Genomic DNA, 26,206 nt, shown 5'->3' on the forward strand with positions numbered 1-26,206 from the left:
ATTCCCACTGACAATTAACACTGTCAAGTAGATTTTAAATAACTTAGGCATTTTGGAAGACTACAATACAAGTTAATGTGAAGCCAATAATTTACCCAGACATTTCGAATTTGTGAATTTACCAATTGTGTGTAGAGGGCCTTTATCTATTTATTTATTTATTTATTTACTTATTTATTTATTTATTGATACTGCAATTCCCACTGGTGATTCTTGCAGTGTGCATTATAATAGAACAAAACTGATAAAAAGATTTTCAATAACTTAAATACCTGACCTACCAACCAAGGTAAAGAATGCTGCTGCCGAAGCAAAGAAATACAAAACTTTCATTAAAATTATTACAAGTTGTTTGATCAGCCAAGGCACACACAGTTTATTAAATTAAATTACCTGATTTTATTTTGTAGGGACGCTTCTCTACATTTGCATCAAATTATTTGAATCACAGAGCAATGGAGATGCTCATTATGTTTAGGCTGAAATATCCATTTAATAGCAACCGAAATTTCCCCTGTTGTATTAGTGGGGGTGCTGCTGCCGGCTGGTCCAAAAATTAAAGCTCTGAAAAATATCACTCGACAAGTATGTATTTGCATTCTGTTGACATCAATTCCGCCCTAAACAGGACTCAAACTAAAATAAAAGTCTTAATATTATTGCCGTCAATACGACAATCATAAACAAGCTCTAGGAATGAAGCATTTTACGATAAAATTGTAAAAATTGGAAGATATGAAATAGAGAAACAAATGACAGCACACAAAAGAAATAATGATTTCATGACACTAGTTTTGAGACAAAAGAGTCAACACATGGTTAAGGAACTTCATCATTAGACTGTTCCAATCGTTAACAACTCTGGGAAAGAAGGAGTACTTGAAGCAAATAACCGCATGTGCGAAATGAAGTTGCTGCTAAATTCTGCCTTTGCCTGGTGGCATATCTGATGACAAAGAGATCACTATTGATGCATCAGTGTTTTAGTGCCCATTAATTAACTGGTAAAATAAATTAAGACGAGCAGCAGTTACTCTGGGACAAGGCAGGTAAATTAGCCTTGGCCAAAATAGGTGTTATTGAAGAGCATCCAAAATTGTTATATGCAAAGGAGACAGCCTCTTTTGTATTTTCTCTATTTTTGTCAATGTCAGTTTCAGTAAAAGGGTCCCACATTATAGAAACATAGTCTACTTGTGGTAAGACAACAGTTTCATAGGCTAGCAACCAAAGAGCCTGGGGTTGATACTTTTTAAGCTCTTGTGGGAAAGAAGTTTCTGGCTTGGATTAGTTGTAACGTGGTCAATGTGCTTTGATCACTGAAGCATGTTATTGATCCGATTCCATAGGTATTTAAAGTGAGTTTTTTCAGCAAGAAGCAGATTACTTTCACAATAGCTAAATTTCAAAGGTTTTTGTTTCAGAGTATAATAGCCATAAAAGTATTTCCGAAATTGATTTTCATTTGCCGAAATTGACACAATTCAATAACCTTCTGAAAGTCCTTATTCAGCTTGTGTTGGTCAGAAGCACTTTTTATGTCCGAGTATGTAACACAATCATTAGCTGACAATTTAATTTTAATTTAAATATATATTAATTTGTAATTACTGAATATTAGAAATAGGAGAGACCCAAGCATGGATCCCTATGGTATGCCAGAGTGTACTGAAAGCCTTTCTGATGAGTGGCCCTTGTAAACAACATATTGCTGCCGATTTCTTAGCTAGACTGGCAACCAAGTTGTCAATTGTGTATTTTTGAGGACTTCATTTATTTATAAGGTAGTATATTGTGAGAAACAATGTCCAATGGTTTGCTGAAATCTATAAAGAACTGTGCCAGTTTGGTTACTATTAGTAATTTCTACTCCAGAACCATGAACAGTTCCAAATAAATGAGTGGAAGGACAATAATCTTTTCTAAACCCATGTTGGTACTTTTTCCCTAATATCTTTTAATGACAGGTGACGATACCATAAACTCTGCATTAACTTTGAGATTCAAATACAGCACAATTGAAAAGAACACAAATAACCTAGTTTTCCTTGCATGAAAAGGCTCTTACAGTCTATATTATCCGGCAATTTTCATGGTTTTCAAAGTTTGTGATATGAGGATAAGAAAACTAAATGAGAGAGAGCAGTGAAAGAGAAGTGGAGGCACAGGTTTTTAGTACGCCTCATGCAAACATCATCAATATGAGATGCGATGCAGCTAGGTGCGGCCTTTGCTATGGCGATCTCGGACGGTGCGCCTAGCTTCGCCAGCTACGTACTGCAGCGAGAGAGATAGCTGCGATGAGATAAGAAAGAAGTGCTGCTTGTGTACTTTGCTATGACATGTGCATAATGCTGTGCTCACTAGTGTCACTGAGAGCCACCAGGAAGAGCTGGCAGCGGCTGGGTAGCATCAACCCTCCCGGCCGCAGTAGCCGGTCCCTGGCCTGAAGCACACTGCCAAGCATGCCTTCGAAGAGGAGGAAGTAGCCCATCCACTCGGACACCAGCACATCCACACGCTCGGGGAGCTCCAATTCCTCCACGCGGCCATGCACCAGGGTCACTTGCTCTGACAGACCATTCTCCCTGCATTACCATAGATGCCTTATTCACTGACTGACCCAACTCAACTGAATGTATAGGCTTAAAAAGGCCTTGCAACAACATTTCTTAAAAAGTGACAACACATTGGAGTGCAGTGCCTCTCAATGAATAATATATCCCCAAAGAAACTTTTTTAAAAGGGCCTAATAGTAAATGAACTTACAAACAGCACAACAGTTCAAACAAAGGAGCACAAAGAAAGGTTCACGTTAAAGGGACATTATAGCGAAAACTATTTAGAACTGTATTAATAGATTACCCTTCTACAACACCAAAAGAAAAAAGAAAGGTCACTATCACCATGAGAAGCTGCTTGGCAAGGCATAAAAGGCTCAAAAACGAAAGTAAGGTGGTGATGCCGCCTCGAAGTTCCCATACAAGCTCACAGCGACATCAATTTTCATAGTGACTGCTTGGGCCTGGTTAATTATTTATCAGCAAAGATTGACTACATTGTATTCTAAAATTGTAAAAGACGCAACTTAACAAGTTTCATACTGTTACTGAGACACAGCAGCCTAAATTCAAGAATATACTTTAAAATTCATGATGCCACACTGAGTTACAAGCACTAGTACTAGCACGAAATTTTAAAAAATGAGACTTTGACCCTCATTTTCATTTCCAATAACCAACCTATTGCTGCAAAATCAGGAAAAATTGAGTGCTGAAAGAAAACTTTATCTATATAAACTGATTTAGTATATATATATCTGTTTAGTGCAGTTTCAATAGCGACTCTTCAGGGTGTTTACCAAGTTGACATTTTCAAATTCCCTGAGTTTTCCAGGTTTTCCCCGAGTGCCTTTGCAAAATTCCCTGAGTGACACACAACTTTGCTTTATGTCAAGGAGGGCTGACACCATGTCACCTGATGCTGTCGCTCTCTAGTAAGCATGTTAAAAAATAAAAAAAACGACTTAATCCGTTTTGAATAGTAAGGTGTAGTGTTTACCTTATTCAAAAAGAAAACAGAAGGGAGGGGTTAGTAAAACGCACAGTGAATAAATTATCTTCGAAAAAAATAGCAAAGCCCATTGCAAATCGAGTCGCACATTTTCAAATACGAATAAAAAGAGATGCATACAGAAGCAAATATTTTCGAATATGAGCTATTTATATCAAGTGATAGCAAGCTCATTGGTGTGAGGCCCGAACTTTGGCACAAGTGAAATTCTCTCTCAGCAGGTGGAAAGTCAACCTCCACTGTCCTGACATACTATCAGCCCGCACACAACGCTGCAGTGTTGCGTCTCCCTGCTTTAAAGAGTTTATTTTGGTTTGGATGAGGGACACCTGCATCTCTGCGTCAGCAAACACTTTGCTTCTTGAGTTGAAGCTCCTTCAAAGAAGCGGCGGCGCTTCCTTTTCTGTTCACTCCTCACTGCATCGGATTTTTGTTCTCGTCCTCCTTCCGCCGCCCGTTCGCCCCACGGACCATTTGAAGCATTCTCTTGGTCAGTTGTGCAGTCAACGTCCGATTTCTCATGCTCCCCAGGGGCCGCGAAAATGCCCGAAAAATCGGGCAGTCCGAAAAAATGAATACGTGTCTTTTACTGCCCTTAACGGCTCAAATCGCAACAAGCACGTCCGAAAAAGCTCTGAAGGCCTGCCAGCACACTTATTAGGCATATCGGTGCTCGTACTGTAACAGGAGACGGCGGGTGCACGCGTGTATAATTAAGGAATACACACTGTCCCGTGACAATTCCGCCTTCCCACGCTTGTCAAGCTTCACTGCAATACTTCGCGTATTAGTCACCGCGTAACATCACTAAGATTACAAAGGGAGTTGGTGCCGCTAGTGACAGCGTCAAATTTTTTCAATGAAAAAACACAGCACCGAACAGCAAGAAGCGTCTAAGCAGCTTGGCTTAGTGCCGCCGTGGTGGCTACGGCTGCCCGCAGATCTGCGTGCTAGAGCGCCGGTTCGAGTCGGCGAGATAACCAAAATGGCGGCTGTGGTGGTGGTTATGGCTGGTGCCATTTCAGACCTGCGGTCACGGCAAAAAGTCCGGAAAATCGGATGGCAAAGGGTTTTTGCGTCCGAAATTTCAGACGTTCTTATACACTAACATACCCCATAGGGTATGTCGTGGTGGTGCCGCGAAGCCGTCCGAATTATCGAGCATGTCCCAGAAATCGGGCGTCCGGAAAATCAGTCGTTGACTGTACGCTGGCAACTCCTCCAGCCGACGACACGGCGTCAAAGACGATTCGTTACGATTCCTCTCTGTTACTCGAGTCAGCATTAGTGCGATTTTCGTTCCCGTTCAATAAAATTACAGCTAATTTCCCTGATAGAAGCACCAATTCCCCGAGTTTTCCCTGAGTATTTCCAGACTATTCAACATCCCTGAGAAATCCCGGTTTTCCCGGTTGGTAGACACCCTGCTCTTGATTGACACTTCTCTTGTTTGACCAACGTTAATCAATCTGTCTCCACCTTCCTGCAGCCCCTTTGTCAAGTTAAGACCAAGATGCAAATGAAAATATTTGGTAGCCAGGTAATCCAAAGCCCACCTTGATCTAGAAAGGTCATTTTTTCTGGTAAAACATATTTGCTGCCCTTGGCCAAACTAGACAAGGAACATAAGCTGCACTAAAGGAGGACTCACAAATATTTTCAAAGTTGGTGAAACTCTATCGCACCCATATCACATGTAAGAGGATCACATTTAGCAATACGGAGGTTGGAAGACATAAGCCATTTTAGTTTGATACTACAGCGATCTCATAATGCCGCACGTGGCATCATCAACATTGTTGCGACATCATGGCACAGTGAAAACTCCATGTAGCAATAAGAAAAGCTATACAATGACATTGCCAATAAAGAAAAGTTGACAAGAGTGCTGTGCACATTTCTTCTGGTTGTGCTGGCAGCCACAGTGATCGCAGGAACAGAGCAAGCCAGTCATGATGTCATGACATGTCGAAATCAAAACTGAAACTGGTTCATAGAAATGAGTATTATGCAGTTCAATAAAATCACAAGTCCTGTTGTATTGGTACCAGACAGGGGGGCTCCGGGCACCCACCCTGTCAGTACCGGAAACCACCAGTATGTATGGTGTAGATGCAACAAAGTTGCACAAATATTTTTAGTCAGACCGTGTTGCAATTTAGTACAAGAAAGCTGCTGTATAGTTGCCTGGCTAAAACAGCTACCAATACAGAAAGAGGTACTGTGAACAGTTAAGGCCTACTACCTATGACAAAAACAAATCTGCTTTTATGTTTATGACAATGCAACAGAAGACAAAAGAGAGGAATGCACAACTTAGCTGTCCATAATTATAAAATGTAAATATGGTTTGTTAAATGTTATTAGGTAGAAAAAAGCAAAACTTATGACGTTTGGCCAGCCTGACTGGGTGAAGTCAGGACTCTGGGCTTTTACTCCAAAGTCAGGACTGACCCGCCAAATTCAGGACCATTGGCAACCCTAGTCAGTACAGCTGTAAACCTCACCTGACAATGTCCATTGCATTGTAGACAACACCCGATTGGTCGATTCCCACTACACTGCGTGCACCAGACCGTGCACACAACATGGAGAGGATGCCGGTGCCACACCCAACGTCAAGCACAGTGCAATTTCGAATGCAGGTGTCAGCATTTAGCTCGATGGCCTTGCGGTATGAATCCATCCGTGGCCTGTCAGACAGCATCTCAAGGTGGATGCCATGGTGACCATATGACTCAAAGTAAGGCTCGTCATGTTCAACGGGCTGTGCTTGCTCGTTCGACTGCAGCCAGCTTTCTGCCACTTCCCTGAAAGAAAAGGAAAACATTATTTCTACATGTGGCTGTGACCCACTGTCGGTAAAACAGTGAGAAAGTTGCTAAATTTAACAAGCCTTTAGTCGCCTTAGCAATAACTTTGCCTTTTTGTTGTCTTAGGAACATTTTAGTAACTTCTTCAGGGATATAAAAAACAGTAAATTTACTTGGGTAAATTTACTCAAGGCACTTAGGCTAAGTTCATCTCCTTTCCCCCATTTTATAGAAGAGGGATACACGCACCTCCCCTCTAGTATTCTAATATACAGTAAATTAGGCCTCTGTTCCACAATAACATATTTGTGTAGGCAAAATAAGCCTCACCTCCTGATAAAACCCCCCTATTCAAAATACACTTCCATAGCTCCCTTATCAGCTTGTGAAGAAAATGTAAACAATCCTGGCAATCTTTCTCATGCTAGTCAGCATTAACCAGGAGTTCTGTATAAATTCATGACATCTAGGTAGGTTTATGAAAGACAAAGTTGGCATCAACCTGAATTAAACAATGCCACAAAGGAGACCCCTGGAGGCCCCTCAGAGAGGCTTCACCGTTGAAGGTTGGCTTCCTTGCCAGCTACGTCAACTCTTTTTCATTCTTCTGCTCTGTGGCTAACTGCAAGTCCACATACCTCATGCGCTCGATGGCTTGCTCAGCCTGAGAAAGCCGGTCACGCAGTTGGCGACACACATCCTCAGGTTTTGCACTGGCATTCAAGAGCTCTTCCACATCTGCACCAGCAAATTTGCAACATAAGCACATAACTAGTTTAGTGCTTGCAAATCAGAAGGGGTTCACTTTACTGATCGATATAACACCACATGGTATCTGAATGGCTTACAATGTGCACATAAAGGCATACTGCAACATAATTTTACTGTGGCTAAATTAGTTATGTACAAGCTACTGCAATGATTTTGGCAGAGATGCATGACGAGTAACTCTCTAATTTACTCACTAATAGTCTTTAAATAGCACCTAAGCAGTAAACATGTGCACGTGGCGATTAGTGGTATGATGCAAATGTCAGCACGTCACCTCCGAGATTTTTCACAGTATCACGCCCAATCAAAGGGCTGCAGCGATCCTCAACATTCTAAGATCTATGTCACTTTTAGAAAGTGGCAATGGTGGCATTTTTTTTTTCTCAGTATTAAAATCAAAAATTTTTTTCAAACTCTTCGTGATGCATCCAATCAATTTTCAAATGTAAAATTTTGTACGATGGCTGTTCTATATCTATGCTACAGGAAACCAGGCTTCTTACAAAGTCTTATAATTTTGTCACATATGAAGTGCATTAACATTATACATCACATATGCACAGCGAAAATAGTACACAGATGACATTCAAGGGCTTCAGTATGCATGTACAGTGCTATCATTCTTAAAATACCAGAACATGTGCGACACAGGTCTCAGACAGTAGCACTGGTATAGCCATATTGTGAAACTTTGTCGAACCACAACGAATGACAAATATTTTTGTGTTGCATAAATGTGTTCTCACCAAACAAGAAATGACAGAAAAAGCCACTACATATTATTGACTTCTGCAGACTCCTTTACACCAGCTACTAAGTAAAACATGGTAGTTGCAATCCCACTTCTATGTGCTCTAACTAAGCTCAGCGTGGCAAGATGACAGCAGCAGTTCTTAGGCTAGTTTGTGATGCATAGCTATTGGAAGAGGAGCGAAATCGATACATACGCAAAGGAAGGAGACAGGACGAGCACTCATCCTGCATCCTTCCTGTCTGTATGTGTTATTTTGAGCTCCTCTCCTAAAAAGATTATAGCTATGAGTAATGTTGCTAGCCTTCCTGTCTCCAGTACCCCTCAATGAAAATATATGCTTAATTAGAAGAAAAAATTCTCAGGGGAACCATGCAAGCACTTGCTGAATGCCTGAACTAAGCATCTCAGGATTCACCAAAGTAAATTACTGGGCTAGTTGGTGTTGCATTACTAAAGCTTTGCAGTGCTTCGAACACAGACACCAGGAATAAATGACTGTGAGGGTCCGGTCAAATGGGGGTGACAAGTGCATCAGCGTGGCCTTGCTGTCCTTGTTAAGTAATCAGTGTGAACTCATATCGCGCAAAAAGCGACATTTGCGGTAAGACACTTCTGCAGGTTGCATTTTCATGCTTTCAATACGTTGTCTTTAGTCTATATTGTTCCATTTTCTTGGCATGATGCATAGTTTTCTTGTATAATAATAACAATACTTTATTGCCAGTCAATGTTTATTTTATGTGTTTGCTGCACTGTAAACATTATTAATCTAATGACTGTTGCCAAAAAAAAAGGTGCTGACTTCAGTGAATTTTCACTTTGAGTTTCACTCAAATCTATCATTCAGTGGAAATTTGCCCACCGTAGGTTAAGAGCAAGTCATCTTGCACAACCGGCACAAGGTATTGGTCATCCTCCCAGGGAAGGCACTGTGGATCAGCAGTCTGTAGGGCCTCCGGGCTTGTTTTCTGGAACAAGTCAGCAGCACCACGTGGTATATGAAAAAACATAAGCTGCAGTCTGCTGCACTTAGTTAGCTAAAACTGCTCTATTTCTAGTCACAGTATAAAGTGTATGAGTCCTTCATTGACAGGTGCAGTAATCCTGTTATGTGCATTGACATATGCATCTGCAGTTTGTGTTGTTTCTCTTAAAAATGCACACTTTCAGAAACATGAATGAAACACTGCCATAGTTTTCAGTATCGTAAAATATATATGATTTATACAGCTTGCATTACACAAAGTGACTCTAAGTTGATGAGAAAAAATGTTGTGTGCTACAAAAGCAACAATACGCACAAAGTGCATTGTTGTGAAAGCAAATAGAACCAATGTACGAGTTTCAGAGGGATTGAAAACTGGGTGAGTTGGAATGTGTTCGTGATACACCAGTGCAAAAAAAAAAAAGATCTGAGCATAAAGTGCTGTAGTTGTTCCTGGGTCCTGGTTTACGTCACTTTTTGACGCTGCTATATCACAGTATTAAAGCGGAGAAGAAAGGGAACCGAGGGGCTCGATATTTTTAATCATGACCACATAAAGTCAACAGTCAATGAAGCCAAGGAAAGAATTGGGGAAATTGGCTGTAGTTGAAATGCAAATGTAGAAAGTAATGCAGAAAAGGGAACTGAAAGTGGACGAAAAGATAACTTGTCGCTGGTGGGAGCCAAACCCACAACTTCCGCATTACGTGTGTTGCACATGGAGGAAGGAAAAATATAGGAGGGAGCACTACGTTACACAGCCAGCTTTGGCAAGCAAAAGCTCTGAGAAGCCACAGTGGTGGCCCAACATGTGACCTCTTGCGTCGAGATCACGTTGCAAGAATCGAAATTTGCTGGGACGTTTGGTTGCCAGTAGTTTTTGTTCGGTGCGTGCTTGTTCAGCTACCCCCTGCCCCGACTCTGCCTGCAGAGAACACTAAAACCAACGGCGCACTTTGACGGGCGATCACATGCGACGCCACTACTGGCCCAGCAGATTTCGGTTTCAATTGCATTACAGTGTGCTCTCTCCTCATTTTTCCTTCCTCCATGGCGTTGCACTACCGATTGTGTTGCGGCTATGGCTATTAATCCATCCACTAACTTGGGTATTTATGTTTACTATATCTAGCCTTGAGCGTTAGCCAGCACTACTGAGAACCACGCTGGGCTGATGTAGAACATCCTTTTTTGCACGATGGCGTCAAGAACGACAAGTTATTTTTTCATCCACTTACACTTCCCTTTTTTTCATTATTTTCTACATTTCAATTTCAACTACAGCTATATTTTTTTTTTTCACTTTTATTTTCGTAAAGACCCCTCAATGGGGGTATTACATAAGGGGTGGGGTTTACAAATGTTTATTCTAATTAGTAGCCACATGAGTTCAATGAAGAATATTAGTATTAAGCTTATCAGCAAACGTTGATGAGCAGGTGATTTTGGGTATGTGACGGGGCAGGCCGTTCCAGTCGGTTGATGATCGGCAAAAGAAGGATGCAGAGAAGGTTGTAGTACGGCTGCGTGGACGGGTTACTTGCGAGGAATGCCCTGTACGCAGGGAATGGCGAGGGGTGGGGCCAACACATATGGTGCATGATGGAGCAAACTGCAATAAAACTTATAAAAGAGGATTAATGAATCAATGCAACGCCGGGATGATAGCGTGTTTAAGGCGGACTGTGCTTTTGGTAGTGTCACGCTAGCGTTGTAAGAATACGAAGAATGAATTAATCTTGCCGCACGATTCTGAATTCTTTCAAGTGCATTGATAAGGTAAGTTTGATGTGGTGACCAGATGGGGGATGCGTATTCAATTTTCGGACGTACGAGCGTCTTGAATGCTAGTAGTTTGACATGTTGCGGTGCATGAAGCAGATGGCATTTTAGGAATCCCAGTGTTTGGTTAGCGGAGGCAGTAATGCGCGTTACATGAGCAGACCAGTCTAAGTCATATGAAAAGGTGACGCCGAGGTATTTAAATGTGTCCACTTTTTCTAAGGTAGTATTAGTAATATTATATGGTGAGTATAAGGGCTGATGGCGGTGAGTGAAGCACATTACTTTATATTTATTGGGGTTAAGGGTTATTAACCAGTCGTTGCACCAGTCTTGCACCTTGTTTAGGTCATGTTGTAAAACACTGTGGTCAGAGAATTATGCGGTAGATGACACAATCATCAGCGAACATATGGATTTGAGAGGAAACATTACGAGGAAAGTCATTAATATAAATAAGAATAAGTAGGGGGCCTAGAACGCTACCTTGTAGGACACTAGATGTTACAGGGAGGGGCGCGGAGGTGTGATTATTGACATGCACTGACTGTGATCGGTTAGTGAGAAATTCAATAACCCAATTTAAGAAGTCAAGGTGCAGGTTCAGTTGGGAAAGCTTGAGTATTAGGCGTTGGTGAGGTAATTTATCAAATGCTTCAGCATAATCCAGAAAAATGGCATCGATATGCGTGTTAGCATCGAGATTAACGTGTAAGCCATGGACAAACATAGCAAGTTACGTTTCGCACGAGAGAACCTTACGGAAACCATGTTGGGATGGGTGAAAGAAGTTGTTAGTGTCAAGGAAGTGCATAATTTGGGTGAAAATGAAGTGCTCCATTATCTTGCAGGGTACGCTGGTTAGGGAAATCGGTTTGCAGTTAAGAGGTGAATTTTTATTACCTGATTTGTAGATTGGAACGACCTGCCCTTTCTTCCAGGTGATGGGGATGCTACAGGAGGATAAAGACTGCGAGAAGATTAATCTAAAGTATGATGCGCAGATGAGTTTAGTATTTTTTAACAGTTTAGAGTTGATACCATCTGCCCCTGATGACAATGAGAATTTTAGCTTTTCAATTATTGCCGTTATGCCATGTTCAGTGAATTTGATGGGTGACATAACAGGTTGCACAAATGAAGGTGGTATAGGTAACTGAGCATCAGGTTCAGTGGTGAATGCTGATGAAAACATGCGGTTAAATGCATCAGCACACTCTTCTTCGGGGATTACTATATCGTTATGGTCGGCAATAGTGGTAGCATCTGGTGGCTTAAGTTTAGAAATTGCCAGAATTTCTGGACGTTAGTGCTTAGTACACAAGGCAACGTGTCATGAAAAAAGGAATGTTTTTCACAGCGTATAGCTGAGAGATAAACTTTCTCTGCCTTGTAATATTTGTCCCAGGCCACAGTACAATCGGTTTGCTTTAACGACCGAAAGAATAGTTTTTTCCTGTTTTCTAAAGTTGATCATTTTTTTGTCAACCAAGGTTTATTGCTCTTAGTCGGTACTGAAATAACTGGAATGTGGTTAGTAGCAAGGTCAGTGATTTTTTGTTGGAAGATCGGCCAATTTGCTTGAAGTGTGCGCTTGTGGAATTCAGCACTGCAAGTGGGGTAGAAGGAGCTAATTTCCCTGATGCTTTCCTTGGCTTCATTGTCTGTTGGCTTAAAGTGGTAAGTATTAAAAGAGGCTGTGGTTTGGGAGCTCCTTGTTTCTTACTTGGAGATTGTCATATATGTATGGCTGTAATTATAGATCTGCATTAAACAGCACAGAAGCTGCAGTGCTCATTTGATGAAGTGATCCTTCAGTGCTTCAATGGTATAGAACATGATGCTCTCATATGGCAGAAGCTAATGTACACTGAGTCATAAACACATGTAGGTAGTGAGATGAACACGAGTTACCAGAGAAACAGACACTACAGCGCAGACGTTTGATTGACTAGGTTAGAAGTTACCCATTCATTCAAGGGGTTGCGGGAAAAGCCGTTGTGGAGGTCCGGGAATCGAACCCAGACCTCGTGTTCAGCAGCAAAACACCGGAGCCACAGTGGTAGCATTTGCAATCGTGCACTCTGATAAGTAATGCGTCGGTGTTTTTTTTTTTCTTTATGCATTATAGCCTGTTCACTTATCTGCTGCATTCTGTCCGTGCGTGCGTTATGCCATGCGCATAAAAAATAGCTTAATGTTGAAGCTTGAGTGTGTCTGCACGTCTTTTTCTTTGTCGTCCTGCATCGCTCATCGCTGCTTCGCTAGTTTCCTGATTAACAGAACACAGCACTGCGATGTTACGATAAACTGACCAGAAAAGAATTTCGCGCTGAGCGATTTTTCAGAATTGCAAGCTTCAACAGCCGCGATAGGTGCAGGCCCGTGATCCGTGCACCGCGTTGAGGCCCAAGTTTACGCACGTGTTTACGGACGTAGTTGACCATCTTGATGTACCCGAAGCAGTCCAGCTGCAAGCGTTCAACCACATGCTTGATGGAGAACGCGTGGTCATGCGCGCAGTGCTCGTACACGAGCTCTGGTGAAGCGCGCACTTCGCCGCAAAACAGACACGCGCTGTCTTCGCGCTCAGTCTCCAATTCCTCCGCGCTGTCCCACGCCGCATCATTTTCGTCATCAGACATCGTACTACACATGATCGAGTGTACAAGTAAACCCACGTGCGCCAGCAGACCGCTCACCGCTCATTCGCGATAACTGTAAACAGACTCTCACAGCCAAGCCAAAGACAGCCTGAAGCCGGCCACTATTGACGTCACCAAGGAGGATATATCCTCCTTGGACGTCACTAAATCACAATATGTTTGAATAAGTAGTGTCCAAACCTGCATTCTAGCGGCGGCTCTTTCTGTATGGTAGATCATATGAACAAATCTTCAAAATAATATGCGAAAACAAGAAATAATAGCGTTTGCGTGCAACTCTAAGCCTGCGGCTGCCTACAAGAGCAAGTTATCCATAAGCAAGCAAAGCCGCAGCGGCCATATTGCTAGAGGCAAAAGAGCTGCCTTCCCAGCATAGGCGGCCGCGGAATACGCGCGACATTATTCTTATTTGTAATTTCACGGTAGAAATTTGATCAAGTCAAGTCAAGTTTATTGCAACAGTCATGTTGGAGTTACATGGTAGTAGTATTACAGCAGAAGGACCCAGAGTTTTGAAAAAACTGATTGGGGGACCTCCTATGATTACATAAGTAGGGTTATTGTACAAAAACAGCAAGGAAGTGCGGTCATGTGAACAATAAGAATATTAATTAGGCAAGTTGGTTATCTATTACAGGAAATTGGATACATAAGTTATTGGTAATGCGAATTATTGAAAAACATGAGAAATAATTGAAAGCGTGTGAAGAAGCAGAATAACAACGAATATCAACAAGAATAATCAACCCGAGATGAGAGACCATACTCGTTTTATTATCAATAATATTAATTACTTATACAAAAATATAAACTTCTTTAAGATGTATGTTAGTTCACAAATGTTTGTTGTTGGCGAAGAAAAATTTCTGCAATCCATTTCTTCACACAGGCTTCGAGAAAATCAACTGTCGGGACGCTATGCCAATCGGGCTTCCTTGCTGCGTAAATTATGAATGTTCTCTCATGTGATGTGACCGCGTTATATTCACCACTAATTATCGGCTGCTTGCTGAGCAAGACTTTCCATCCACCTTTTGCGAAGACCTAATACCTTCTACCAGCAACTTGTGACTAAGGCGCGACCACCGCCTTCATTTACTGGTCTATCACTCGTGAAGAGGGGGGGGGGGGGGCGGCTAGCGCATGGCTGTGAACATGGTTAGGAACTGCAGTTCACATTTTACATCTGCTCCAAGTAGATTCAAAAAGGCACTCACGCCATTGGAGACCTTATTTTATTCGCAATACTTTATTAAGAGCTCTTCCATTTTGATACAAAATTCCCAAGCTGGTTTTCTCGAGAAATCTGCAAATCATACATTCAGCATCCGGAAACGCTTGATATTTATATAGTGAATCCAGATCTATGTTACGTCATCGAACTTCACTGTGGATGTTCTCTCATAACTTATATGCACCGAAAGAAATTGATGGCTCTCATCAATTTCTTAACATAGGCATTGAACTGGCCCAATTGGAAATATTCAGACAACATAAACATATCAATCAGCAATGCTACAAAAGCATAGGAAGAGCATAAAACATTTTTCAGTGAACATTTCAAACTGTATATTGGTTCATTAAAAGCTCAGCTTAGAACTTAATTGTGCGTTCTGTGTCCATTGATCTTTTAAATAATGCTTGTCTGGAACGCACTGCTCCTGCTCCTAAAAAAACAGTCGGTTAGGTTTCTGAGGGATGTGTATTCCAAACATTATACAGCATTCTGAAATTCATTGGAATTGAGCACAAGCGGTCAAGCGCTCTTGTGTTCAAGCAGTAACACAACAGAATATTTTCTGAACGAGTTGGTACGTAGTTCTGAACTAGCAGGAAGCCAGTGAGACATGCACACGGGGACGAAGGGAAGAAGTGGACTGGATTTCAATTCAGTTTATTTACCTGATAGTTCTGGCTGAATGAGCGCAGCACTTATAATTACCCTCTCTCTCCCTATTTTTTTCATAACTCGAGCTCCCGTCCTTCTTATGCACGCGTCTCACTGTTTTTCCCATTACAAACACCGGCATTACGCTATACATGCAAGCTAAATAACAAATTCGGTGCCCAAGCTTCCACCGTGTGAAGAAGGATATGACTACCGAACCTGTGTATGTGGGCCCCTTAAAAGCGAACTGCACCTCCGCCGTGGGTCGGCCCGGCATTGCACTGCCTTCGTGATGTTTTTGTACAGGCAGACACAATAGTGGGGAAAGTAGCCCTTAACAGCTTCGCTGTAGAAAAAATCAAGTTATGTGCATAGTTTTACGTGCCAAAGCCACCAGGGGCGTAGCCAGGGGGGGGGGCTTATGGGGCTTCAGTCCCCCCCCCCCCCGAAATTTTTTCGTGCTGTCCATGTACCGTCGACCGAAGCAACCCCCGGCGCCAGAAATCATTCTGAATTCTGTCGAGAAGGTCTTTTTCATGCTCAAAAAGACATTTCATCGCGAACATTGTGAACTCGGGCTGGATTTCGCGGCAAGGCCCATGCACCGGGAGTCACATAACGCAAGCGATCCCATACGAGCACAAAGGTTCAAGGGCGTTTTGATGGCGAACGGGCTCGGCGCGGAATCGCGCGGAGACCGCGGAATTTACGAAGCGCGTGGATGCAAATTCCGAAACTTATTGGGTATAAAGTTCTCATAAACTTTTGAAGTGAGAGGTGCATTGACATTTCCAAAGTTGTGCTTTAGATATTCAATTGCGGAGGTTTGTGGGTTTGAGGTTGTTATAAACATCTGACACCAACTGCGCATTGACTTTTCTAAAGTCTTAGATCGGAACATACAACGAGACAAGCCAAATCAACACACTATCAGACAAGTTGACAAAGCACGCAGCGAGGTCCGATGAGACGAAGCGTTGTGGTGGCTCATTTGTGCCATCATGTCGCATAAAAAATATCAACTTTTTTTTTCAGCTATGGCAAAGCATCCATGTCAAGACACTGAAGGCAGCCAGGGTAACTACGGTCTTATCAATTTCTTTTCTACTTTGACTTTTATTGGCGAGGAGACATTGAGCCTCTTTAATTTTTTCATTCTCGCTACACTATACCCGCGGGCTGCCAGAGCTAGCCGGAGCGCATGCGTTTTTCTCGTGTTGCCCCGACCACCACGCGGGGCACTGTGGTGCGCGTTTTGTTTTCTCTGGCTGAGTGGATTTTCGCCTGGCAGAGTTTTGGACACCTTCTGGCTAGCAGACGAGAAAAAGAAACAATGGTCGCTCAGCGCCATCACTGTGAGGACTCGACGGATAGAGTGTAAAACATCTTTATTAATAATATTTGAATAGCGAGAGCAGTGTGGGAGGAACCCTCAGTCCAGGGTCCCTAAGATGATTCCGGCGATGTCTCGAGCCCGTTGTATCACTGCTCGGAGGACCTCGGGAGGTCCGTCGCGGAGGGCATCGTCCCACAGCTATTTGTTGCGTAGGGGGTAAATGAGAGATGGCAAGGGAGGAAAGAGGTTTGCAGCTAGTGCACTCAATCATGACGTGGAAGATTGTGGGCGAGCTGCCACAGTCAGGGCAGCGATCTGCATAACAGTGTGGGTAGAATTTATTGAGAGAGACAAGATTAGGAAAAGTTGCGGTTTGTAACTGGCGTAATGCCACTGCTTCCTCCCGCGAGAAGGACGGCGGTGGTGCGGCGTGGGTGCGACGAATGCGTGTATAATGACGGAGTATGTCTTTATAACGGAGCAAGGGTTCCCCCAACTCTGAACTAGTCGCCTGACCATGCCGAGTCGCCCGGAGGGAAATTTCTCGAGCAACCGCATGTGCGCGTTCGTTACCCGGCAGCGAGGTATGACCAGGGGTCTAGAGTAAGTGGATGCGGGGAGGTGTGGTGTGGTTGGGACGAATGCGTGTATAATGACGGAGTATGTCTTTATAACGGAGCAAGGGTTCCCCCAACTCTGAACTAGTCGCCTGACCATGCCGAGTCGCCCGGAGGGAAATTTCTCGGGCAACCGCATGTGCGCGTTCGTTACCCGGCAGCGAGGTATGACCAGGGGTCTAGAGTAAGTGGATGCGGGGAGGTGTGGTGTGGTTGGGACGAATGCGTCTATAATGACGGAGTATGTCTTTATAACGGAGCAAGGGTTCCCCCAACTCTGAACTAGTCGCCTGACCATGCCGAGTCGCCCGGAGGGAAATTTCTCGGGCAACCGCATGTGCGCGTTCGTTACCCGGCAGCGAGGTATGACCAGGGGTCTAGAGTAAGTGGATGCGGGGAGGTGTGGTGTGGTTGGTGTATGTTGCGGGATCTGTTTGAGAATTTGGTGCGCCGCTCTCGGGATGCCATGTCCTGATAGCAACGCCCGGCATGCCTTTGCACCGCGTTCGCTTGAGCGCAACCTCTCCGGAAAGTCTTGTCACGCCGTTGTAGGATACCGAGCACTATACGTATGGTTCTCGGTGGACCAAGCCTCTCACGTTTTCTTCTATATTCATTCGGTAGCCACATTAGATGCCCAAAGTAGGCATTGGATATTGGCCAGCTTACTCTCCTTCGGATTCTTTTTTTTTTCATTTCGGTGCCCCCGCCCCACAAAAGGAAAAAGAATACAATGTTGCGGAGGAGCAAATTGTCGCATGTTGAAAGTTCGATTTTGTTACTTCTCTTGCGGAAAGTAATTGGCCACGGGACACTTCATTTGCCGGATACTCTTATTATATTATTGTGATGGTAATTATATGGACACTTCAGGCGCATTCCTGCTGTCGCAGTCACTCTCATGTTTCGTATGAAGTTCAAAGGTGATAACTTCGTGATCGCATGCTGTATGTGCGAGTAAAAGCATAGGGGAGGAGGGGAATGGTTGAGCCCACGATGGTGGCTCAGTCTTGCGTGCGCAAAGGAGAAAAGCGGGGAGCAAGCGCGCCGCCTTCCGTCGCGCGCGATACATCGCGGGGGGGGGGGGGGGTGTCGATGGAATAGGGGTGGGATCTAGGATTCTGTGAATTCGTGATTGCGCAACATGTTTATTTGCCTTGTTTGATGCATTATGTACGGTGACTTATTCTTAGATACGTAGATTTATTGGACACTTACATGTATACTTAAATATCTTGTTGCGAGGTTTTCTGTATACGTGCAGTGAACTTTCTTTCCAGTGACATTTTTTTGCCCTCTATCAAGCATTTGTATATTCCATTGTATCTTCGCATTTCTAATGAACGAGCGCGAGTCAAGTGAAAGTGAGCCTACCCATCTGGCGCAATAATGGTTTGGTTCATTATATACGAGGCATACGCGTAGCACACAGGCATCTCTCGTTTACAAAAGTGACACGCAGGAGTGAGGGTAAATGTTCTCTAATGCTCTAATACACCAGGCTGAACATGGCTGCGTGACGTAATGGACTCTTCAGAAGTTGAGCAGCGTGGTGCCGTGAGATTTTTGACAGCTGAAGGTGGTCTCCCAAAAAGAAATTAGTCGCCGTATGGCTGCCATGTACGTTGAACATTGCATTTCATTGGCCGCTGTGACGCGTTGGAGTGAATGGTTGAAAGAAGGACGTGAAAGTTGCAAAGAGGATCCAAGACCGGACCAAAGCCATCATGCAATCACCCCCAACAAAATTGCAAAGGTTGATGAGCTGATGAGACAACAACGGAGGATAAGCATCGATGAACTGGCAGGGCATATGAACATCAGTCACGGTTCGGTGCACACCATAGTTCATGAACATCTCGGTTATCGGCTCTTGTGTGCGCAATGGATGGATAAGATTTTTAACCACCGCCAGAAGACGGAGCAGTTCTGCGCTGTCTTGACTCATCTCATCCGGTATCACAATGAAGGTGACGACTTCTTGTCTGCAACTGTGATCGGTGACGTACCATGGTACCACTACTACGACCACGAAACACGACGGCAAAGCTTACAGTGGAAACATTCAAGTTCACCTCCCGCAAAGAAAGTAAAGGCCGTCGTTTCCGGCGGAAAGGTGTTTTTTGCTTTTTTTTTCTGAATCGTCAGGGGTCATTACTGATAGAATTTGCTAAATCCGGAGAGACTATCGATCGTTTCCGATATTGTGAAACGCCGGATCGGCTGCGTGTCGCAACCAAGAACAAACGACGTGGAAAATCGACGAATGGGGTCATCTTGTTCCACGACCTGGCTATGTTGGGCTGCTGCGCACGAGGTCGCGGGATCGAATCCCGGTCACGGCGGCCGCATTTCGATGGGGGCGAAATGCGAAAACACCCGTGTACTTAGATTTAGGTGCACGTTAAAGAACCACAGGTGGTCGAAATTTCCGGAGTCCTCCACTACGGCATGCCTCATAATCAGGAAGTGATTTTGGCATGTAAAACCCCATAATTTATATTTTAATTGTGCCACGACAATGCCCGTCCCCACGTCGCTGATGTGGTTAATACAAAACTGGCAAAGTTCAAATGGGAAACGCTGCAACATCCGCTATACAGCTGAGACCTGTCGCAAGGCGACTTCCACATTTTGGGACAAATGAAAAAAAACAGCTCAAGGGAAACAGATTCGTGTCGGATGATTACGTGAAAGAGTCAGTTGCAGGCTTTTTGAAGAAGCAACCCAAGGAGTTTTATGAGACGGGAATTACGCGACTTGTTAGTCAATGGGAGAAATGTCTAAATGCTCATGGAGGTTACTTTTAAATAAAGTACCCTGTTTGTCATATAAGCACATTGGCTCACTTTCACTTCACCTGCCCTCGTATATTTTGCAGAACGGCTTTGTATACGTGCTCTCTGTTGGGACAATAATCTTGGGCAATTACTCACGGTACACGACCGGTGACAGCTGCTCCTACATAATACATTGGAATAAATGGCAGCGTCATTGAGGTTTTTCACTGGCTGTTGCATATGTATAAAAATTTAAACAAGGTTCTTGATTGACAAAGTTTCATTAACATATTTGTCCTCAACATGTTCACTTCATGACCTTTACTATTTTCATATCAGTGACATGCACTGATTTGCTGATTTCGAACTGATATAGTTCTAAAGTTTATTTTCTTTACTTTCCTTACTTTTCTTTACTTAATTTCTTTAATTTTCTTTACTTATTAAATAGACAAAAACACGGAAGCATTGATATCAGTTATATTGGGCACAATTTTTGACACATACGAGTATATCTTCTAATGAAAAACATATTTTACTTGTTTTAACAGTACGTATATAGCGTTCAAAAATTCGTTTCTGGCATCTTTGGCAATGGCAATGCAGTTATTATTCATGTATGTGATCTCTCGACAAATTGTTTAAGAAGAAGCTCTGGCTCGGGTCCAACTCCAACGCGGCCTATTCAAATACATGTAAAACGCAGAAATGCTTTTCTGAGATATTCCCTAGACCACTTTTAATAAAATTTGTTGCATTTGAGAGCGAAAGTTAAACTCTAGTATCTGTTGGAAGCGGATTTTTGATTTAGGGCGGGAATATTGTTTTAAATATTTCGAAAAATTCGAAAGTGCGAAAAAACTAGAAGCACGACGTTTACAAACTAATAGCTCTGCATCAAGAACAGATATGGCGGTTCTGTAAACGGAATCTATTGTAAGAGTCAAACCGGACAAATTTGGTATGTCAATTTGTATCTTACGTAATTTGGTTACGTAGTGTACAAGGGTTCTGCAAAAGCAGTATTTCCATAATACACAAATATTTTAGATTCATGTGTGACATATCAGTTTTGTCTGCTGTAGATGTACTATTAGATGTGATTCACAGAATTGTGATAATATTTTTCATTGTTGAGTTACAGAGTATTAAACGTGATAGTTTCGTTTCCTGGAAGTTTGCGATTTTTGCCAATTTTTAATTGGCAAAAGAATTGACAACCTAAATGAAAACTTCGAAACCAGAAATCAGTAGAATTCAAGTTTTTCTTGTTTAATGCAACAAACCTACTCAAATTTGGTGCAGTGGGTGCCGAGAAAAATGAATTAATTTTCTACATGAATTGACATAGGAGCACCCATTTACAATTTACATAGAGTATATAGGAGCGCGTTCATTTGAGGAGTCGCCAGACGTTTGTGCGCAGGTTCGATGTGGGGTCTTTTGCTCCTCTAATATATGACTCTGCCGAGGAACTACGGAGGAGGTTTCTTGGCGCGTGTTGTATATTACAGAAACAACAGAAGGACGCTCCCGCCGCCGGACAAAAGCTTTAATAAACGTCAACAAGTGGCCTGGCGGAAGCTACAAACTAACACCTTCCCCGACCCCTATATATACTCCAAGGCCTACCCAGGAGTCTACACCCCCGAATGCAAGCTCTGTGGGGTCACAAAGGCAGATTTAAAACACATTTTATTCGACTGCGACAATCTAAAATCGAAAAGAGAATGGCAACTCTCGAACGAGCAAGAGTGGGAGGATGCGGTGTCCAGCTCGGACCCGGCGGTTCAACTGCAGGCCGTCATCTGGGCTTTGGAAGTCGCCGACAGACAGGGCCTCACGACCATAACAGGTGGCACTAGAGGAACTGATCGGACGGCCACCTCACGCACCCTGGAAGCCCATTAAAGTCAAACAAATCCTTTCTGTTGACGAAATAACGTTGTTACCACCACCACCTAGCGCGTGTTGTAGGCGTTTGTCCCTAGGCGTGCCGGCATTGCGGAGTGGGGTCGAGTTTATTTGCGCTCGGACGCTGGCTGCCGGCCATCCATCTTCACAGAATGGAATAGCTCCTTAATTTTCTATATATTGTTATGATCGGCCTGGAATTGGAAAAGTGTAGGAAACGTTTCAGCTCGATTTTCCGGATCGAGATAATTGCCCTCATCCCCGAGAAAGCGTCACCACTATGGATCCTGCCACGCCCTGAGCTGACACGGGTAGCTCAGGGCGATCAGCAGGACACGAATAGGAGGAGGCCGTCGACATCCCAACTTCACAAGGTGACACAAGACTGCGCTCAACGCGCAGGCACTGACACCTCCATGGGCGCAACCCCAAGGAGACTTCGACTACCACAAGACCACGAGAAGTGAATGACTCTTTCTTTTGGGGCCCTCTTCACCGATTTTCACAACCATGTAGTACTTAAGCGAATACATTCTGTCTACTTGTCATCATCACGATTCCCGCCTTCGTGTCCTGATCGTTGCGGTGAAGCCCTACCTCACCCTGTCAAGATCTTATCAGTACCTCGCAACATTCTTGTTATGCAGTGCTTGCAGACTTCTGCAGCACCATGTCTTCTTGTACAAACTTCGTGCTATTTTATTATCTTCAATTTATTTATATATTTCAATACCTCTCCCTTCTGGAATGCCCGAAGGCGTTCCAGAAGGGAGTGGTGAAGAAAGATCTGAAGTACATAGTTACATGATGAAGTTACAGCGTACAATAGTCATCAACAGTATTGCAAACAGAAATATTAATGGCGTTGAAGCTGGAGGTGGTTCCAATCAGTCGCTGTCTTCGGGATGAAGAGTGAAAAAGAAAGAACAAAGAAGTTAATTTTACGAAAAGGAACGCTACTTTCTGGCTGTGGTCTACACGCGACGAAACGATGGCTCACTTGGCAGCAGTAGTTCACCACTCAGTCCTCATTATGGAAGATTTAGTAAAATAACGATAAACGGGACATCTTCCTGCGCAAGACACGGTTAGGAAGTTGTAAGAATGCTTTCATAGATAACAACTTCAAAGACGAAAATAAGGACATAAAATAAAGTGCATATGTTCTGCACATATTCAATTTCGATAATAAGGTACTCGTGACTTGTATTCCACACCGCACATGCATATTCCAACTTAGAGCATACAAATGTTTTATACAGTGTTAGTTTTAGTGATGATGGTGCTCTTTAAAAGTTGTGATGTCAGTCACATAATATTCTGTTAGCTTTATTTATTACATAATTATTGTTATTTCGCCAGAAAAGATTTTTAACGGTTATGTGTACTTGTACATACATGTATGAAGTTACTTCATCTAGCACAGAACCACAAATGTTATAAAAAGTAGGGTCTTTCGGAGGAATTCTCATTGTCTTACGTTTTTTTTTTTATTGAAAGGAAGATTTAGCTTGGTGGCTCCTATCTAAACACATGGGAACGGAAAAATAGTTCTCGGAAAGCAATGCACCGAATTTGAAGAGGTTTGTAGCCTCTAAAGCTAGAAGTTAAAATATAGTGACTGTAGGAATAAGATGTGTGTTTCGACTGCAAATCTTTTTACAAGAATTGTTGAAGATTGCAAGCTTTCAAGAAACCAGAATTTCAAGTTTAGAACTCTGTAGCTCGGCTACAGAGATAAAAAATAGTATCACAATTTTGTTAACTAAACTTAATAATACATCCACAGCGTGCAAACTCCATGCATTATGCACAGCCCCGAAGTTTATAAGTAATATGTGAGTAAAACTTTTGAAAAGCCCTTGTAAAAGCTGAAACAGATTCACGTAAGCTGTAAATTAATATACCAAACTTTTCCGCTTTCGATGCTCTAACGGATGCACTTTGCATAACTGCGAAATCTGTTTTTGTGCACAGTTACAGATTTCTTAACATCGCACTTCTGTATTTTTATTTAACTTACCAGTTTTGAAACGCACTCCAGGCTTTAAATTAAAATTCTGCTTCCAACACTCACTAGAACTTAACTTTCTCTCTCAAGCAGAACAAATTTCATGAAAATTGGTGTAGGGGTTATCTCAGAAAAAACATTTCTGCGTTATTACGCGCTAAATTACACAATCACCGGTATATAACCTAATGGATGACTGAACATTGCGCAAATCGCTCATATACATTAAAAAAAGGAAGGAGCCCGAGAACGAATCCTGTGGAACGTCGGAGTTAAATGAACTAGGAGAATTATCACAGTTAGGGGTCACGTATTGTGCTGTGTTAGCAATAAATCTTCAGTCTAATCTAATATGCTAGTGTTGACGTTTAACTTAATTAATTAGTTTAAAACAAAGAAGAGTGTGATAGACAAGGTCAAGCGCTTTGGAAAAATCAAGAAATATGCACTCTATAAGGTATACATTGTCAAGAGCGGTGTAAATATCATTAGGAAGCAATTCAAATGCACTTCACAAGAAAATTATATTTGGAAACCATGCCGACCTGGCGTGAAAAATGAGTTGGCTTAGAAAAAATAATCATGTTTTATAGATGATGCATTCTAATAGCTTACCGAATACTAGTTAGTGAAAGGTCTATAATTGAGCGAAATTTAGAATTAAACAATGACGCAACCTTACCCACCATCCAATCGCTGGGTAAGTGGCCACAGGCTAGAGATTGCGAAAGAAGTGTATATGATGGAACAGGACATTTCAGTGTTTTTTAATAATTTTAAATTGATATTATCCAGGTCCACATAACGATGAAGCCCCCAAGTTCTTAATTAAGTGCAACGCAGCAAGCGAGTCAATTGACACTTGGTCTATAGGCGGTTAAATAGGCGAACTAAATTCTGAAAAATCCGCAAGACACACTTCCAAAAAATGGCCTAACGAACATTTCATTAAATAGAGCAGAATAAACAGGCCCGTCATCACTATTATTCAACGATATAGGGTTACCTTTTGAGTCACCGTCGATTCTGGGGAGCTCTTTGGTGCTCCTTGTTTTAAAAGTGAAGTAAAGGTGCATACGCACTAGCGGAAAAGCGGGTTATCGGAACAGCTGCCACAATACAGGCGCGCACGTCCATAGCGCGGAGGAGGCTGCCATAGCCCTGGCCATCTCAACCACTGCTGCCGAGGTTATCCTTAGCGACTCCAAACGCCGAGTTCCTGAACGGGCACGGAAAATTCTCAATCGTCAGACCCCCCTCAGGCCAATTAAGCTCATCTGCGTGCCCGCGCACGCGGGCCATCCAGGCAACGAGATGGCCCATTCTATTGCTTGAGTAGCCATCAACCGAGCCATCCGTCCGATGACCTGGATAACACCAGAGACCGATTGGTAGAATGAGATCACCCTCCACTACCGCGAGATGCGGTTGAGATATCCTCCCCCACATAAATCCTTAACGAAATTGCAGCAAACTACTTGGCGCCAGCTACAGGCACAAACCTTCCTCTCTCCAGCTTTTCTCGCCCTTGTTCATCCAGGCCTATATCGACAGGAATGTACGCTCTGCGGCGCGCCTAGCGCCAACTTCCATCACATAATGTTCATATGCACTGGGCTCCAGCCACCCTCTGAGAGAGAGAGAGAGAGACAACTTCATGTAGTCGCCTGCAGAACGATACCATGACTAAATGGCGTCGTGACGCGGGCCCTGACGTCTTCTCAGCGGGTGGTCTCTACTCAACTCCAGCGCGTGTTACACCCGCGGTCGGTCGCCCTGAGGGGCAACGTTCCATCGGTTTCGCTCGGCCTTTGTCTTTCAAGAGCCGCCGAGACCTGCTGGACGGCCCAGGTTTGACTTTCGTGGTCGTAGCATTCCGCCGCAGCCGCGAGTCGCGGCGGAATCGTTGTACTTGTCGAAGCCTCATTGGGGAACTTGGTGCAATCCCATAGGATGTGCGTCAGGGTGGCCCTCTCCCGCTGGCACACGCGGCATACATCACTCACATATAATTTAGGGTATAGATGAGTCATTAGCACTGGGGTAGGTAAAGAACCAGTTTGCAATTGTCTGAACAGCACCGCCTCCGCTCGGCTCAGCCCCGGGTGCGGGGGTGGGAAAGTCCTCTGAGTGGCAGCTCACCGACGTCCATGGATGGAAGACCACGGTGTCTAGCTCCAACCCACCGACCAAACATGGTGAACTGGGCTCTGAGGGTTGCCGAGGGCCACAAACTCCCGGCCATCCCACGCGCTCCTGAGCCTCCTTACAAGTAATGAATGTTTACTACCACCACCTTTGCGACTTTTATCGCTT

The 26,206-nt window shown here is 43.3% G+C and overlaps 2 protein-coding genes across 2 annotated transcripts in view; one reads left to right on the forward strand and one right to left on the reverse strand.

Moving 5' to 3' along the window:
- The window catches only part of LOC142564334 (protein arginine N-methyltransferase 3-like), a 37,206-nt gene extending 23,788 nt beyond the window's left edge, over nucleotides 1-13,418 (reverse strand). The window contains exons 1-5 of the mRNA XM_075675307.1: nucleotides 13,102-13,418; nucleotides 8,774-8,879; nucleotides 7,025-7,124; nucleotides 6,081-6,383; nucleotides 2,365-2,588 (exon numbers count right to left, since the gene is read on the reverse strand). Coding sequence (XP_075531422.1) covers nucleotides 2,365-2,588; nucleotides 6,081-6,383; nucleotides 7,025-7,124; nucleotides 8,774-8,879; nucleotides 13,102-13,335 — 967 coding nt within the window. The 5' untranslated portion in view covers nucleotides 13,336-13,418. The remainder of the gene's footprint in view (nucleotides 1-2,364; nucleotides 2,589-6,080; nucleotides 6,384-7,024; nucleotides 7,125-8,773; nucleotides 8,880-13,101) is intronic.
- LOC142564335 (uncharacterized) overlaps nucleotides 1-26,206 on the forward strand; it is a 64,117-nt gene that overhangs the window by 14,648 nt on the left and 23,263 nt on the right. The window lies entirely within an intron of this gene.

This window comes from Dermacentor variabilis, chromosome 11 (assembly GCF_050947875.1).
Source record: "Dermacentor variabilis isolate Ectoservices chromosome 11, ASM5094787v1, whole genome shotgun sequence".
In the NCBI taxonomy this organism is placed as follows: domain Eukaryota; kingdom Metazoa; phylum Arthropoda; class Arachnida; order Ixodida; family Ixodidae; genus Dermacentor; species Dermacentor variabilis.